Source organism: Osmerus eperlanus, chromosome 12 (assembly GCF_963692335.1).
Source record: "Osmerus eperlanus chromosome 12, fOsmEpe2.1, whole genome shotgun sequence".
Taxonomy (NCBI): Eukaryota; Metazoa; Chordata; class Actinopteri; order Osmeriformes; family Osmeridae; genus Osmerus; species Osmerus eperlanus.
In genome coordinates this window covers 6,814,700-6,832,983 of record NC_085029.1, presented here as the reverse complement: position 1 = coordinate 6,832,983, position 18,284 = coordinate 6,814,700, and the positions used below count along the sequence as shown (strand labels likewise).

General features: G+C 43.7%; 1 protein-coding gene across 1 annotated transcript in view; it reads left to right on the top strand.

Annotated features, from left to right (window-relative positions):
- The first annotated feature begins 4,706 nt into the window (after nucleotides 1-4,706).
- kansl1a (KAT8 regulatory NSL complex subunit 1a) overlaps nucleotides 4,707-18,284 on the top strand; it is a 15,994-nt gene continuing 2,416 nt past the window's right edge. Inside the window, exons 1-9 of the mRNA XM_062475348.1 lie at nucleotides 4,707-5,194; nucleotides 7,873-9,376; nucleotides 14,709-14,850; nucleotides 15,475-15,558; nucleotides 15,715-15,809; nucleotides 15,946-16,096; nucleotides 16,768-16,933; nucleotides 17,285-17,437; nucleotides 17,916-18,198. Coding sequence (XP_062331332.1) covers nucleotides 7,938-9,376; nucleotides 14,709-14,850; nucleotides 15,475-15,558; nucleotides 15,715-15,809; nucleotides 15,946-16,096; nucleotides 16,768-16,933; nucleotides 17,285-17,437; nucleotides 17,916-18,198 — 2,513 coding nt within the window. The 5' untranslated portion in view covers nucleotides 4,707-5,194; nucleotides 7,873-7,937. The remainder of the gene's footprint in view (nucleotides 5,195-7,872; nucleotides 9,377-14,708; nucleotides 14,851-15,474; nucleotides 15,559-15,714; nucleotides 15,810-15,945; nucleotides 16,097-16,767; nucleotides 16,934-17,284; nucleotides 17,438-17,915; nucleotides 18,199-18,284) is intronic.

The window sequence follows — 18,284 nt, the reverse complement described above, 5'->3', positions numbered from 1 at the left end:
CCACTGTCTTGATAGTTCTAACATCAAAGATTGGGGCTCTGGCTTGGCCCAATCTTCTGCATTCAAGATGGCCCTGAGTCAACAAATAATGCGATTGGCTTGTTTTTTTTTTATTCTTAAATATTTTGTTGATTTAAATGCTTCTGTAATTGTCTTCCTGTCTTTCTAGGTCATCGGTCATAGGCGTTCATGTACTGGGGCAACTTCTGTTTCTCCGTCCGCCTCTTCCAACTGTCATTAACCTGTATCTCCTCCTCTGTCAGTCTGAGTCCCCTTGGCTGGCTCAGTCACATCTGACAAATTGTGTTAATCTCCCACTTGTCCCTCTCGCTCTGGTTCAGTGCATTCTCTGACCCAGTAATAAAATGTTCCCCCATCAGTTGCAACCTCATACCTCTGAGGCTATGGTAGGTGGGCAGCTGGGCAGCTGGAAAAAAAGTGTGCTGGTCCTGGTCCACCTCTTCTGATAAGATCACTCTAGTGGTTACACTGAACGTATTACTTATTAACACTATTGTAGCCCACACAGTTCTCTACAATCCCAGCCGTCACCGAGTCTGAAATTGATCACAGAAAGACAGTCTTGTACTCTAGACTAGAGCTAGTAAAGTGTTCTCCCTAATAGTAGAAGCAGAAGCCAGTAATTTCCCATTGACTATGTCACGTCATCTACACAATAACACTTCTACCGAGCTGTATTAGTCTGTCATCATTCATTTATATTTAATTAATCATTAATTGCTATTAAAAACCCTCCCTTAACCCAGCCGTCCTCCAGAACTACAGACCAGTATCACTGCTACCCTTCTTTTAAAAAACAATTGAACGCGCTGTATCTAACCAACTGTCAAACTTTCTCTCTCAGAACAACCTGCTTGACCCGAACCAATCGGGCTTCAAGACTGGCCACTCCACATAAACTTCCCTCCTGTCAGTCACCACTGCCCTCCAGTCTGCCAGAGCGGCTTCGAGGTCATCCGTCATCATTCTGCTGGACCTTTCTGCAGCGTTTGATACGGTTAACCATCAGATCCTGCTCGCCAGACGTTCAGAAATGGGCATCACTGGCACTGCACTTCAGTGGATCTCATCCTACCTGTCGAGAAGATCCTACCAGGTCTCCTGGGGAGGCAAAGTGTCAGGACCCCGCCAGCTCTCCACTGGTGTCCCACAGGGCTCCGTCCTTGGACCCCTCCTCTTCTCCCTCTACACCACCTCACTTGGACCAATCATCACCTCCCATGGGTTCTCCTACCACTGCTACGCTGACAACACGCAGCTGTACCTGTCGTTCCCCCCGACTGATCTCAGCTAGGATCGAGGCCTGCCTCACAGACATCTCCGCCTGGATGACCGAGCACCACCTCCAGCTGAACCTCGCCAAAACAGAACTCCTCATCATCCCGGCCAAACCCTCCATCTCCCACGATCTCTCAATCACCCTGGGATTGGCGACGGTGACCCCTTCATCCTCTGCCAGGAACCTCGGGGTGACCATGGATGACGAGCTCTCCCTCACAGCCCACATTGCTGCGGTCTCCCGGTCGTGTGGATTCACCCTCTACAACATCCGGAAGATCAGGAGATACCTGTCTGAGCATTCCACCCAGCTGCTAGTCCAAGCACTTGTCCTCTCAAAGTTGGACTACTGCAACTCGCTGCTCGCCGTTCTCCCAGCATGCGCAACCCGTCCTCTCCAGAGGATTCAGAACGCGGCGGCCCGTCTGGTCTTCAATCTACCCAGACGCTCCCATGTTACCCCGCTCCCGCACTTGTTCCGGGAGTACAACGGCACTTAGGAATGCTTGGCTGGACCTGATGTTAGTTTCCTCCAGGATCACTGACTCGTATTGAGAGACCTGTTGCTCTTGTTGGTTAGTTGTAACGGTTTCAAATTCTTGTACTCGCTGTGAAATATTTTACTATTTTACTGTTGATTGCTTTTCTACAGGTACTGTAGCACTGTTGCACTTTTTGAGGTTCATGTTGTTTAATTGTAACTTGTTTAACTGCATGCTCTTATGGTTCTTCCCCTTTGGCACTTATTTGGTTTTCCACAATGTATGCTTCATGTTTTGGCTGCTCGCAATGTTTGGGGCTATCTCATTGTTATGATCAGTGACCTATGCTCTTTTGTAAAGCTCTCTCTTGGAAGTCGCATTGGATAAAAGCGTCTGCTAAATACATAAATGTAAATGTAGGTAAGGTGGCTTGTGCATACTGTAATTGCCATTAGATGGACTTATAAGAGCACCCGGTCCCAACACAAGCTCTTCTCCTGTCTCGCCCCCCAATGGTGGAATCAGCTCCCCACCTCCATCAGAGACACTGACTGTCTCCCCACCTTCAAGAAAAGGCTTAAGACGCACTTGTTCCAGGAGTACAACGGTACTTAGGAATAATTTGCTGGACCTGATGCTAGTTTCCTCCAGGATCACAATGACTCTTATTGAGAGACTTATTGCTCTTGTTGGTTGTAACAGATTTAGATTTTTGTACTCGCTTTGAAATATTTTACTGTTGATTGCTTTTCTACAGGTACACTCTTGCACTTTTTGAGGTTCATGTTGTTTAATTGTAACTTGTTTAACTGCATGCTCTTATGGTTTTTCCCTTTGGCACTTATTTGGTTTTTCACAATGTATGCATCATGCTTTGGCTGCCCGCAATGCACTATGCACTTTTGTAAAGCACTGTCCTGGAAGTTGCTTTGGATAGAAGCGTCTGCTAAATGCATACCCTAATAAATGTACACAACTTCAGGTTCCGCTTTGTACGGAAACTGTTACGTTACGGACATATCAAAGAGCCAATAGATAGTAACCATAGGCAAATCACAACGCAAGTAGGCGTGTTGTTCTCTAACCATTGACTGTTTGTGAAGTGCAAGAGCAGGTAAGCAATATTTTAGTCTTATTATTTGCACCAAGTTTTATTGAATGTGACAGCTATCACAAAACGAAAAGCGGCTGCATACACAGAATAATAATTCTTTTTCACGTTAAATGCGTTTTAATGTGCTGGCGACCACCAGCTAAACCAGCTAGCATAACGTTAGCTAGCTAACGTTGCTGGATACTAGCTAGCTCCAACGTAATCATTGTCATTGACAACAACAGCAGCGGTAGCACTACTATAGTAATGCTAGTTGTAGCTAGGCTAGTAGCTAACTAGCGTAGTTAACTACTGTCTGTAGAAAAATTACATAAAGATTGGGAAAAGAATAACACTGTACCACTGTACCATGTTAGAACCCCCCCTCCCCCGACTACACATCCACTGCACTGTCGCCAGGTAATCTGTTGTAATGTAGCCTGGACTTCTTAACCAGCTGCAGTACTAGTAGTTAGACTAGCAAAGCTGTGAAACAAGTTGCTTGATAAACATGATGAGTAGCTAGCTACTACAGTACTGCTGCTAGACAATATTTTCCTACAAAACTGGAGCTAGTGTGTCATACATACACTGATCTCAGTGTGTTTAGACAATACACTATCTACTGTACTAGCCAAATACAATTATTTTAAAACGGATATTGGCACTGTTAGATCGTTATGGTAGTTGCTGTTATTACTGTTGCTGCAGTAATTTTTGGAAACGTGAGGGAAACTGTAGACACTTTCACGTGAAGTTTGACATTACACTTTCTAATTTAACATGTATTACCTTAACCTTAAGGACAAATCATTCGGAAATTGGACCCAATACTTGCCAGTGCGATCCAGTGGCAAAAAATGGATAACACCGTCCAGGTATGTGAACAGTTACAGTAGATTAATTTATTGTGGCAATGATCAGTCACCTCATTATAAATGTAAATAATATGTTATTACAGTACTTTAAGTACTGTCAAGTCTGCCATTAATAGTCTATTGACTGTAATTAATTGTAGCCTAAATAATATAGTTGCAGAAAGCTTCTATTCACAGAATGATTTGCCCATTAGTGGTACAAGCAACCTTTCTTCATTTACTCATAAGTCTTTGCTTATTATTACTTAACAATATGCACTTATTGCTCATAAGATACACACCAAAAGCTAGTATTTGAACATAACAGGCTGCATGCACTGTGTTAGCACAGTAATATACATCCCTATGGCATATGATACAAAAGCAGACACTGCAGACTAATCCCGGCCCACAAGGTAGTCAAACAGGAACACAATTTTAACATTCCCATGCAACCAATGATTGACCTTCAAATGTGTTGTTTGACATCATAGTTGGGTGGGTGCTTGGTTTGAGCAATTGAAATATATCTTACTGTCTCATAGATTATTTGCAGTTGCATTTACATATTGATGAATGTCTGGTTTTCGATCATTATTAGCAAATTATAAATATTTCCTTTTGTATACGTTTTTTTCTTTACACACATTTCTTGCTTTTACACAAAGGAACACACAATAATGGGGAATAATGCAATAACAGCTTGGAACAGGAATATATATTGCTGAAAATTGTTTGATATTGGTGTCAAGATACTTTGAACATTTATTGATAATTATGAACACTGCATATTCATTTGTTGTAGCTAAATATAACAGACAGATTCATGACACCGTAGTTTTGAGTCCTTTATTTTTGGTATTCAGCTTTTAATCATCATTTTTTCAGTCATTTTTTGATCCCCATCGTGTAGTTTATGAGCTGTACTTCACTCTAGCGGCGAGTACGAGAAATGTCTCCCGCCTACCAGCAACACCACCACCTCAATGTTTGTCAGAGAGTCATACTCAAATCCGAGGGAGAGGAGCTAAGCCGCCATTTTCTGAGCGTCTCTCCCTAAAACGCGAAAAAGCCTCCCAGGAAACTGGCGTTTGAAAGACATTTGCAAACCAACGAATGGAGTTTTGGATAAGGAATTGTTGTAAAATAACTTACGTGAGAAGTAATTTGGATAAGGACCGACATTTTTTTGGCCTTGACCTGTATTAATAGCAGCGGCGAGGCGAGCTACCGCGTTAGCAGGCAAGCAAGGTGTAGTTAGTTGATTCGCCCATTGCTTGGTTCCGGAACGAACCAAACCGGCTCTATATATTGGGGTTTTGACCAAGTTGATATATTTTTTGATATAGTAATGGCAGATTAGTATACCGTTGCCGTGTTCTGGTCATATTACTTTACATTTGCCCTCAAAAACTGCGGGGGATTGTAGGCGAAATTCCCTCGGATAGTGCACTCGTCACGTGGTAGGTTCCTCCTTTTTCTTTGTTAGCAAGCTAGCATCGAAGAAGGGAATGACTTACTAAAGCTAGCGACGAGCGTTTGACACCCAACTATCATCAGATCAGGACAGTAAACTAGCAAGCTTCAACACAAGAAAACAAAGCGTTTCCAGAAACATGCAATGCTCTACTTATAAAATAGGGCCATATATCATGAACAGCTCTGTGTTTTTGCAATTTCTTAACTAAATTTTTCTACCTAATGTTAGCTAGACAACGTTAGCCAACTGGCTGTAGTGTGTATGTGATATTTGGCAGTAACTATCTCGCGTTAGTTATTGTGCTTGATGCACATGTCGGGCGAAGTCGTTTATAATCTTGAATGCCGTACTAGCTACGATGGTTATCGAGACATTTGCCTGCTATTATCTTGCCCATGATAATGTTATTACATTTGTGTCTTCATTGTCAACCAACGTCGCCAACAGGGCACTAAATAACCTTTAGCCAGTTTGCTAATTAGATTGACAATGTATCTCTATTGGGGGGAACTAGATTGTTCAACCAGTGGCCAAATATATTGCAGATCACATAGACAATACTGTCGGCTTATTAGCTAACGTGCATAATTGTACTTTGCAAACGCATTAGCGTTTCCTAGTTGGCCAATTGATTGTATTGTTGGACATTAAGGTATCAGATTGTTAGACACATTTTCCTGTTGACGTTTGTCGTCGAACATATGCTGATTATGGTGGCGGATAAAATGTTTATTTTCGTAGCAGCTCTCATAAACTTACGTTTGTCAACACTGGGGTGCATTATTTGCATGCAGTGAGGGCAACATTAGCTAGCCAATGTCGAAGGGTTTGACTCCGATTCTATCACGCATTTGACAGTAAAATATGCAACTAAACGTATGGTGGTGTGGTTTATGTTGGTCCTGAAGTGAAACGATCTCGTTCTATTTGAAAACATAAATGCCATTTCATAAATTGGAGAAGGTTTGGCCTTCTATTATTGCCCTACATTCTCAGTGCTAATGGATAGTCTACTTTATGTTTAAAAAATGTGTATATTAAAAAATAATCCGAAGAGGAACACTATATGATTTATATCGTTAATGCGAACGATAAAATAATATGCGAAAACAGAGTGGATATGTCACAGCGAATGGGCGGTTTTACGTGGATGGATTGGATTGCATAATCTCCCTCAGAAATACCAACATGGCGTTGTGCGCGCTCACCAGAAACTGCGGTGAAATGCTGAACCACTTATTCATCTAGCGTGACAGATGATACAAGCAGCAGAACGTATTTTTCATTTTCTGATTTCTCCTAGAATTTAAATACATGAATGAGTATTCCTCTGGAGTGACACATACATTCTACGTTGGCCTTTTTGATTACCAGTCAAAAACGTTACATCATTACAATTAAGGCTACAAATCATTGAATCCAAGTTATGAGGTGTTCATGTATGTAACTTAAAATGACATGGGAAGTTGTGACATGTTTTGTGCCATTATGTGGACAACTTTCCTTGCTTATGAGCCTCTATGACACTGGTGTGACTGCTCAGTAGGGCACATGCAAGGCAGTAGGTTTTGAATAATTTGCATTGAATTCAAGGGATGTATGACAAAAGGATGGCAAGACAGTGGGCACAGAATTTGTTAAAGCGCTCCGGAAGAGGGTTAATCTGTGAAGGCCACCTTGTTGGTACAGGTATGAGTGTAGTTGGATGTTCAGTTACATTTCCTGTTGGGTATTTTGGTAGGTTTGTCACCTTCACCCCAAGGTCAAGGAGTGTGCCCCTCTTCCCAATTAAATCAAATTAGGCAGCAGAAGGAGGTATATGCTTGAAAATCCTCTTTGGGAATTGTTTTTGAATAAGTATTTTGTCTGTTGCTTGTAGTGAAGTAACAATTTTTTTCTTTCCCCATTCCACAGAATTCTTGCATGCACAAAGACAGTCAGTTACCACATAAAATGACAATCCTGTTAACCCTTGTGTTATCTTCGGGTCATTCTGACCCATCAGTCATTGTGACCCACCGTCGTATTGCGACAAATTTACCTCATACAAAAACAAAGTGAAGCATTTTCTTTTAACTGTCGGGCTGTCTCAGACCCCCCACATTGGAATGGTTAAAAGAAAATTATTTGTATTTGTTTTTGTATTGGGTAAAATTGGGTAAACACAACGATGGTTCGTTATGAACCTTTGGGTCATGTGACCCGAAGGCAGCACGAGGGTTAAGTGTCGTGGTTCAGAACTGCTCTTTACCTAGTGACATGGTCTGGCTGAGTACAGGATATTTTACTGCATTTGTTAGCTCTGTTTTTATTTTTGCTTTACTAAGACTAAATTGCTTTCCACGTGTCCTGCTCAAGGCAAGTGGATTTTGCTTACGTTTCCAAACTGTTTTAGATTTTCAGGCAGAAATCAAGCAGGCAAGCTTTACTGAAAGGCCTGGTCTAAAGTGTTGTCAATACATAAATGGAGACCATGTAATTTTTATTGGTGGTTGGTCCCATAAAATGGGAGTTCGGGTCAAATGATTGGGTTAATGATGGGATCTGTTGAAAAGACAGTGGTAGCTCATCCCAATCATAACAGCATTCTCTATCAAATATGTTATTGATGACGGACCTTGTTTCATGTATCTCCCAACCCTCTTCCTGTCTCTTTCTCAGGCTGTCTGGTGGGGCAGTAAGCGGGTGGTGTGGAGCAGGCTGCGGTGCCCGTCTCTCTGCACTGCATGGCTGCGATGGCGCCCGCTCTCACCGACGCCCCAGCCGAAGCTCACCACATCCGCTTCAAACTGGCTGCCCCGTCCTCCAGCCTCTCACCGGGCAGCGCAGAGAACAACGGCAACGCCAGCAACATCCTTATCCACAGCAACGGCACCACCGTCAAGCGCAAGACCTCTGCCGGCGAAGAACGTTCCCTGGACTTCTGTGGCGGTAACAAGAACCAGGAGCAGCAGCAGCCACAGCAGCTCCATCACCCAGACTCCGTGCCCCCAGCCTCTACCCTAGGCAAGCTCCAACCGCTGGTGGCCTCTTACTTGTGCTCTGATGTGACACCTGTCCCTTCCACTAAGGAGTCCATTAAACTGCAAGGTGTTCTCATTAAACAGTCCGTGCTGAAAAGCCACGGTATCCTGCCCAGCTCCCTGTTTAACGGCGGAGATTTCCTGTTGAGAAAGCGACAGACCTTTGAACTTTCGGGGGGCCAGTTGAAGAGCCTCATGAGCGGCAGCACTAACAGCGGGAGCCAGTCCATGGCACCTGTCAACGGGCTCGCCAAGAAATTGGCGATGTCCGGCGCTGGATGCATGGTGGCATTGAACGGCAACAAGCCCTCCGCCTCGGCAAGCGACTCTCAGCCTCTGGCACCATCCCTGGACTCCAAGGCCCTGATGGGCACCCTTTCTGGGCATGTTCTTCTAAAGGGAAACTTAAAACAAAAGCATTCCTCAGGGGGTTCTCAGAGTGCAGAAGGAAACAACCTGCAATTGCTGTCACCTCTCTCTACTACGCCTTCCCTCTCTTCCCACTGCAAGGCTCAGTCCGATGAGCAGTTGGACTCTGAGCGCGAAGTGGCTCGTTTGGATACACTCACAAATCCAACACAGGTGTCTGTGACCAATGAGGAGAATTCCGGAAACGTCCAGCAGGGCTCACCAACACGCTTGCCAACATCCCCGTTTCATCCCCTCTCCTCCACCACCTCCTCCCTGGGCAGCCTTGATGCCCAGGTGAGGGAGCGCACGCTGCTCAGCGGCAATCGCCAGGGCGAGATCGAGGGCCGCCTGTGGCAGCTCCGTAAACGCCTTCAGGTGGTTCAGGCCAAGCAGGTGGAACGGCACCTCCAGCACCAGCTGGGCGGCTTTTTGGACTCTGCCCTCGGCCGGGCGCCGGATGCCAGCCGCAGAACGGAGGCTGGTGCCCCCTCGACGACCTCGTGGAGGACTGGCCGGCACTTCTCCAGCCCCGGGGACAGCCTAGGTCGATTCATAAAGAGCGGCTCCATGCCTTCTGAGCTGCAGAGGCTCTACCTCAGCGGCACAGCCAACCTGCGTTCGTCCGAGCACGCCTTTGACTCGGACGTGACGGAGAGCAGTTCTGGGGGGGACTCTGACCTGGAGGAGGAGGAGCTGAGCAGAGTTGACATTGAGCAGCGACACATCAAAATGTAAGTGTCAGCACTTGCTGAGTGTTAGGACTTTGTTTGGATTAGGGATATGGCCAGTAGTGGTGTTATGAACCAGCCAAACAACCTGAAAGCGGTATAACACGCTTGGACATCCAGCTATGCGTAAATTAGGAAAGGCTCACAATGCCTCCCTTCTGCAGAATAACTGCATCCAAGGTTCATCCTCAGCCTCAAGCAAAACATGTAATCTTCCTAATCTGTTTATCTGTCTGAAGGGAGCAAAATAGGAGTGTAGTAGATGGAGAGGTGAGATTATAGTTTTCGCTTATGTGGCACACAAGAATTATATCATGGTTTTACAATGGATCTCTCGTTTGCCACAAAAAAAGTCCCTGCTTTTCCAGCTCTACTGTTTATTTGCTTTCAAAGCCAGCAGCTGCTAATCGCAATTAGTGATGCCTTATTTCATTCCGTGCTTAGGTTTAACTCTAGGGTAAGGGGAAGATGTGCCAGTTGATAAGAGAGCCTTCATCTTTGAAAGTCTCTACACTTAAAATATTCACTGTAAAAGCTCAATAACAGTACTCGTAAGGCTCAAGCAAAGCAAGCAGGTGCCCAAATAATAACTGATGTTTTGGTTTGAAATGAAACAAGGGAACGTAGGGGGTTTCATACAGAAGGTGTCAGTTTCATATATTTAGTTTTTGCTGTCTTCAGTGTTTACATTACCGGAGACTTGCAGATTTATTCCTTGTTGTACTGAAAGCCCCTCATTGCTGCATTAGAACATTTGAAAGCAAAAATAGATCGCCAGCTGGGTCAGTAGCATTAATGGACTTGCTGACCTGTGTAGGGTTTGTAGATGATTAACAAAAGCAGTTTAGAACGGTGATTTTACAGCCTTTCTCGTTGCCTTTGGACCATTGACCTAAATATCCTTGCAGTCATACAGAGAGCTACAGAGAAGGCTGGGGTACTAGCGCATCCTTCATATTAGGCTTATTCTTAGACAGGGTTAGGTGGACAAACTCTGCAACATCCTATTTTCATGTGCTCATGTATTGGTGATGGAAAACTATGTTGAGATTGTGTTCTCTGGTACAGTGAAACAGAACTAACATTTTACAATGGAAGGATATAGCATACTGTTGGACAGCTGTGTTCATTTTCAGGGTCAGTTGTTATTACTTAACCCACACAGCTTACTATCAAATTTAGTCTGTTTTTTAGACCACTGGTATTTGACTTACACCCGCTTTACATTATTGTCAATGTTGAGAAATTGAAGGTTAACTTGAAGTCCTACATTGGCGGTATTAATTTCATCAGCCTGCGTTCTAGATGCTGTTTCTTACAACTCTAATGAGTGATCTAATTATTGGTGGCTATCCAAGATTGTGTGGTGGGTGTGTGTGTGTGTGTTTCAGTGCCGTGGGAACCTAAATATCAACTAAGAGACATACTTTTTAGCTGGCCTTTAGGTGTACTGTAGTCATAAAGTCTTTTAAATGAGGTTGATCCTGCAATTACATCTCAAAAACCTCACTGTTATAAATGTTGTCTTTGAATCAGGTGACCACTTAGCCAAGTCATGTCATGTCATAGATCAGAATTACTCTGCAGTCTAGTAGCCGTGTTTTCCTTTGCGACTTTTCCTCTCTCTGTGTGTGTGTGTGTGTGAGAATGTTCCCGTCCTGTTGGACACATCTGGATTTGTTTAGCTCGGCCGAGTTCCCCCCGAACATGAACCCATGGCGTTACATAACCCCTCTCTTTACGTAATCAGTGCAGCTCTATTGGCGCCCTCCCCCACTCACACCCCACACCAGCTCTCCCCCACTCACACCCCACACCAGCTCTCCCCCACTCACACCCCACACCAGCTTCCTCTATTCTTCATGTAGCTCCCAAGCACCAGGTCCTGTTCACACTTCCTCTAAAGATAGGAGTTTACAGGCAGTCTAAAGCCCAAAACACACAAAACCAATAGGTGAACCGCACTCTGCTGGTTTGGTGTGATGACCCATTTGGCTTACGTTATAGAAGAATAGGATCTGAGGCCAAAAAGCTTTGCTGGTTTTCAATTCGACTTGGTGACAGTCATCAATATTGTATAATAACCCATATTCTGTTTCATTTCTTTGCATTATAAACCCGCATGCTCAAGAGTATGAAATGTTACAAAAATAATTCAAATGTGACTTAATCTTGAAGTAGGTTAGCAATTATTGATTAAGGCGTGCAATATTTAACTTGCCAGATTTTTCTTCTTGTGCGCATGCCCAGAAGGTTCTGTGCAAAGAAAGTGTAATGTAAAGTCATTAAGTCATAAGTCGTAAGTCATTAAAACTGCATTTTAATGACTTACAATAATGTTTTGTCCAACTCGAGCACTGAATCATCAAACATCCTCATGGCTGGCATGCCTGCCTGCATAATTCCTGTTTATCTTTTGTGGCTCTAATTCAAATTGTCCCACTTTCTCAAATCTGTAGTACCCAAATTACATTTCTAATGTTTTGAAAACAAAAATGAAAAGACTATCATGTCTTAGTAGTTTTCAGATTGTATGCACTGATCATCAATCATACCTGTGTTTTTTGTTGTGATGGTAATTTGTTTCTGTTTTAGAAGTCTACTTTAACTGCCTTTTGTGGTGCATCGTAAATAAGTTAGCATGAATGGAAACTAAAGAATTTATATTATTTATTTTTTTAGGTTTTGCCTTGTGGAAACATTTACGAAATGTTACTTTAGTTCTCAAAAGTCATTCAGGTATAGCTTTGGGTTGCTATGATTAGAATGAGACATACCAAGATACAGATATAAATAAAAGAAAAAGAAGCATGATGTTGATGGCTTTTAGCTAAAGAAGGGAGAGAGACAGATGTTGCAACAGTACTGAAAAGCCACAACTAGCTATTATTAGCATCCTCAAGCGAGCTGGAGCTGCTGGTCACGACTAAAAAGTATCAGTATGATAGGCTATAAGTTAACGTGAAGACTTTGCTAAAAAGGAAGCCCATTGATTTAAATTTTCAGCCAAAAAGAGATATAAGAAAAGGAATTGGGCGAGGGGAATTCGCAAAGTTCAGCTGAGAAAATAACTTTGCAAGGTTTACCTGCGGTGGCTAATGTTAACATGGTGGCTAGTAATGACTGGGGCAGGTGAGAAAATGTTAGCGGAGCAACTGTGACCCCCTTTGTCACTTAAGCATCCACTGGAGCCGGCAGAGGGACAACACAGATTTAAGTGTTCAAGTGTTTGAAAATGTTCCCCTGGCAAGAGTTTGAAAATGTAATTTTCTGCAAATATTGTAAATAGAAGAAAGACGGGCAATTAATAACTTTTAAAAACCTTGGGGGAAGGGAAAAGGCCTGCATGTAAAACTATGGAATGTCATTGTTTTGACTAGTGAGCCAATATTTATGTAAATATTAGAAATTGCTTTTTGTTATCCAGGATAAGGAGGTGGCTAAACATGTGGGCCAGTGACTTGAACATTTGAGCTTTTTTTTCACCCTATCACTGTTACGGTAAAAAAAAAACTTGAAAAGCATTTAATCCTGGGAAAATCTGAATTTGCTGTTGTGTAGGACCTGCCTCCAGTGGTATTGTGCATCAGCCAGTCTGGATCCATATGTGTGCATGCTCCTTTCCCCCCTCAAAGCAGTCAGCAGTGAGTGAATCCAGCAAAGGGAAGCAAATAGTGTAAAGACCTGCCTGTCTGTGCAGCTAGAACAACGACCCTATCCATGCGGGTCACTTTCTCTGGTAAACTTGCGTCCCACTTCTAGTCTTGAGCCTGTAGGCTTTGCAGGGTATTGAGCATGTACATTTTTGGCGGTGTGCTGTCGGTATTGACACCGTTCCCCCCCACCCCTCTTTCTGGTATATTGGTGCGTGGTACCGTGTGGCATATGCTGTGTCTATAGAAGCGCTATGTTTGGGAATGTGCTGACGAGGAGAAAATGAGGTCGTGAGCGTTGGGTGCTTTGTGCCGGAAAGGGGGAGGACGGTGTGTGAAGACGGGGCTATCTATATCAACTTATCTGGATTTCATACACACACACACACACACACACTCGATTCCTCACACTCATTGTGCCTATGCCCTTAAACTACACACCGTAGCTACAGTTGTGTTTGCTGTACTAGCATAGACATGAGCAAGTGACCGCATAGCTTTTTTTAGTTTGCGTGTGGGCGTTCTTCATGTTTTTGAATCACTGATTAATTAAATCTTTTACCTCTTTGTGTATAGTGTTAAAATGTTGGTATTTCATTTAAGATCAACTTTTTTAAAGGTACTGTTAACCAGTGAGCAATGTATCAACAGTGCTTGTTTAAATGTCAAATCATCCAGATATCAATCACTACACAATCCAAAGTTAAGTGAAAGGCTGGGTGCAACCCAATGCAGTGGATCCTGTGAGCTACGTTTTTCCCCCTGTATTTTTTAGCTTCAAAAGGACACTTCGAGATGAAAAAGTGGCTTGATTAACCCTCGTGCTGCCTTCGGGTCACATGACCCAAAGGTTCATAACGAACCATCGTTGTGTTTACCCAATTTTACCCAATACAAAAACAAATTAAAATAATTTTCTTTTAACCTTTGCAATGTGGGGGGTCTGAGACAGCCTAGCTGTTAAAAGAAAATGCTTCCCTTTGTCTTTGTATGCGGTAAATTTGTCGCAATACGACGGTGGGTCACAATGACTGATGGGTCAGAATGACCCGAAGATAACACAAGGGTTAAAGGGATCAGACATCCCAGCAACATATCAGAACAGGTAGCTTGGGATCTGTCTACTGTCGCAGGACAACATTTAGTTATGGCTGCCACAGACTGAACCAATTTAGTGTCAGACTATTGGTCTGATCCTTGTGCACCATACTATTGCCCAACCCCCCACGTTAGCCCAAAATTGCTTTTTAAGTCTTGCTTGCATTTCTAGACCAGACGGGCCTCCTTACAATATCCCCTCATACCAACTTGCTGGCTTTTTAATGGGGGTAAAGCATGGAAAAGGGTAGGGCAAACCTTTTGTGCGTTCAGTGTTTTCATAGTTATATTTGGGGGAAGTTTTACGTCTCCTGTTGGTACTGGGGTATATTGTATAAGAGCAGGCTTTTTCCGTCTGTGGTGTTGCATTTTTAAATGGCAGTATATTGTCAGTAAGGTTTAACTAGTTAAAGTTTACATTACACCAGCTTGGAAAGAACACACATGCAAATGTCAGGCATTGATTTTTCAAAGCAAATGTGGTTGTCTCCCGCAGGTTGCCTATTTTCTTTCGATCAATATGAAATTGTGTGTTGAGGGGTGTCATGCATGTGATGGTACATTATTGTGTGTGTGTGTTTCAGATGGAAGAGGGCAGAGAGTCGATACACGTTGGAAAGGGCCTCCATCATCAGCCACTGGAACTGGCTTCAAGCCCACATATCAGACCTGGAGTACCGCATCAGGCAGCAGACAGACATTTACCGGCAGATTCGCTCCGGCAAGGTCGGTGTCAGTTGCTTGAACACTTATTATAATAATAATAAAAATAATACACACTAAGGTCACAATTTTTTATATTGTGCATACTTACCTTAAGGACATAAAAGGGAAAGTTCACCCCCTAAACATTTTTACATTCTCTTATCTGCAGTGCTATTTATCCTTCTAGATTGTGTAGGTGTTGCCGAGGTTTGGAAATATCGGCCGTAAAGATGGAACAAGATGGCACTCAGCTTGTGGTGCTCAAAGTGCCAAAAACTACATTTGAAAAACTCAACAGCAGTGTCTCTTCTAAAAATCCTGACCCGTTTTACTCATAATAATCTTTAGACCTTGTTGTGAGCAGTTTTATGTAGGAAATTTCTTCTTCTACCAAACCCCACCCACTGGCCGTGTACTGTGCGGTCAGACAGAAGGTGGGTGCAGTTTGGGATAGATATTGCTGTTGAGTTTTTTCCCCCAAAAACCTTTTTTGGGGCACGTTGAACACCACAAGCCGAGTCCCATCTTTATGGCCGATATCTTCAAAACTTGGCAACAATTTAAATAGCACTACAGGTAGTAAAAATGCTTTCTTCAGCAAAACTGGCTTGTCTTTGGAGTCAAGGTTTGATGTGATTTTCTCAGGGCTCTGTGGAGTTGGGAGGCTTGCCCCCCAGCACCCTGGTTGTAGGTGGGGTGGAAGTCAAGGCGGAGCCTGTAAGCTCGCAGGTAAGAATACACCTCTGTAGGTTTTTTGTGTTTTTTGCCCATGTTTATTCGTATTAATTCAAACTATTTTGTTTTCAAAATCATTTAAACCATTTGATCTTTGGCACCTTTTTGAATCTCGAGGTTGTGTTGTGTGGTTTCTTCCCCTCCTGGCAGGGTGATAGTTCAGAGCGTCTGGAGCACACGGTGAACACCCACGGGCCTGGGCCATGGAGGGGTCAGAACGGAAGGCCAGTCAACGGAATAAATAGGTGGGACTTGCAGCAGTTATCAGACCTTGTGTTGATATTGGAATACTTACAATGAAACCCTTCATTGTAAGGGGGGCCCCCATATCCTAAAGAATTTATCATGGCTCTTACAACTTGTCACATGTCCTTCATTCAGGGTGGCTGAGAGCATAGACCAGAAGCCTGGCACCAAACACCAACCCGTACCTTACGACAGCTCCTGCGTGGCTGCCCGCACACGGCCCTTACTCTGCTGCAAGCGACGACGGCTTGTTCACCCCACCACTGTCCCTAACCTAAACGGAAAGGTGAGTGTGCAAATGCATCTTTTAGTTTTATTACCACATACCTGGAATATCAGCCAAAAGAAGACTTGGTTTGCCATCGGCCAGGATGTCCCTGTAGTACAGTATATCATCAACATTATAAATCATATATGTTGTATTTATTTACTTACTTGATGTTTAGATATCTAACCCTTTAGTCGAGCTGAAATGAAACTTTTTTAGATCACATCCCCGATTTATAATGTTCTCTCATTTAACAATATATGCCACCCAAAAAAAGACAGGAATGCATTTCTTAGTTTTCTAAAATCCCTCCCAAAATGTATTTCTGTAAAACGAAATGACGAGTGCTTACGTAAGCATGTACCATCCAATTTCAACATATCATGACATCAATCTTCAACATTTAGCTGCACAGAGCTTCTGTAGATTCTCCTGAAGATTATGTAGTTGGCTAGCTAGCAACAGTATGATACGTCTGTGTGTCTTTTGAGTGTTCACCACGGTCGACTCAAATTCCTCGTTATGCACCGCCTCTCCTTTTTCACTTGGAAGTACGGCACAATACGGAAGTTAGATTCTCCTGAAATGCAGTTTCATCTCGAATGTAAACCTTGTTCGCTTGCAATCTTGGAACAAACCATCATCTAGTCCTGTGTTTTAACCCTGAGGCTGTCCTCACCTCCTTCCAGGCCCAAAGAAGCAACAGCGTACAGTGTACCTGCAGGGTGAACATAGCCTGCGTGACGTGTGGCGGTCGGCCGACGTCCAGGGAAGACCCCCAGTATGACCTCCCCACTCTGGAGCGCCTCTCCCGTCTGGACACTGGTGTCCACCCCATCCTCTCATTCTCTGACGGTGAGCCTCCAGCCATATTGCCTACGTCTCTCCTGTCCTTCTCATGAACTGAAAAGAAAGGATTGGGGAAGGTGAAGTTACAAATGCATGTTTTCTGTCCCGCTCCAGTTTCTCTACTGGGGAAGAAATTCAACGTGGAATTTGTTACTCCTCCTCACTTAAATTTGGGCTTGTAGCTTGGATAATCGCCACCACCCTCCTCATATGACGATTCTGTGTAAAAATAAAAATAAAATACAGTATTGTCCGTCAAGGTTTTGTTTTGATGTTGAATCGTTTTCCAAATTCTCTGCATCATCTAAACGGCTTGTTGCTCCCTTCTCCACATGTGCTTGTCTACCTCGTCCTCAGACGTGTGTGTAGGCTTGCGTCTGCAGCAGGTGCTGAAGAGCCAGTGGCCGAGCAAGGCCCTGGAGCGGAGCAAGCCCTTGAAGAAGCTCGCCCTCAAACACAAACTCTCCTCCAAAGACAAGCACAAGTTCTCCAACTCGCTCATGGCAGTCAGTAAGTACACATGCAAAGGCATGCCCATTTGCAAGCTTTCAATAGAAATACCTCACTTTCTTAAAGGTACAACGGGTAAGATTATTTTTATTTATTTTTGAGCCCCCTAAAGAGCAGTAAGCTAATGAGTTATTTAGCAACACAGACAGCTCAGTGCCAGTAGAATTGTCCATTCCAAAATTGGAGAGGCCCGCTACTTTCCTACAATCACTTTGTTCCAACAATTCTGTTCCAGCCAATTGGCGAGGCGGGCCTTTCTCCTTGGCTTATTTGATAAAAGCACTTTCAATCCAACTCAATCTGAAGGACCTGCAGGGTTCTGGCAGCTTAAGCTGTTCTTTCAGTATCGCGACACACACACACAGGCACACCAGAATATCATGCCGTATCAGGATATCACATGTAATACTCGGATAACACAGATGAAGCGCCCACCCGCCTACCCATGACAGAGGCCCTCACTGTCGTCTCTCCACAGGGCTAGGTCACTACAAGGGCCGGACGGAGAAGCCGCAGAGGCAACAGCTAGACGGCGGTGTGGGCGGCGCGGCCCGCCTGGAGGGTCAGAGCCACTGTAAGGTCGATCGCCTCCAGGCCCTCTCGTCTCCCGCAACGCCTTACGACAAGAGCTACAGTCGAAAGAGGTTCCGCGAGCAATCGCTGGACAAGAGTGACTGTGAGTCACCTAAAACCTTTTTTAGACTGAGACGTGATATAATTTATTTATTTTTAACTGCAAGAACATTAGTCGTTAGTGAGTGGTGGGGGGAGTGATCGATTCAAATGTTTTGTGGTTACTTCCTCATTGGTTTGGTCATATTTGTTTATTGCTAAATCTGTAGAAGTA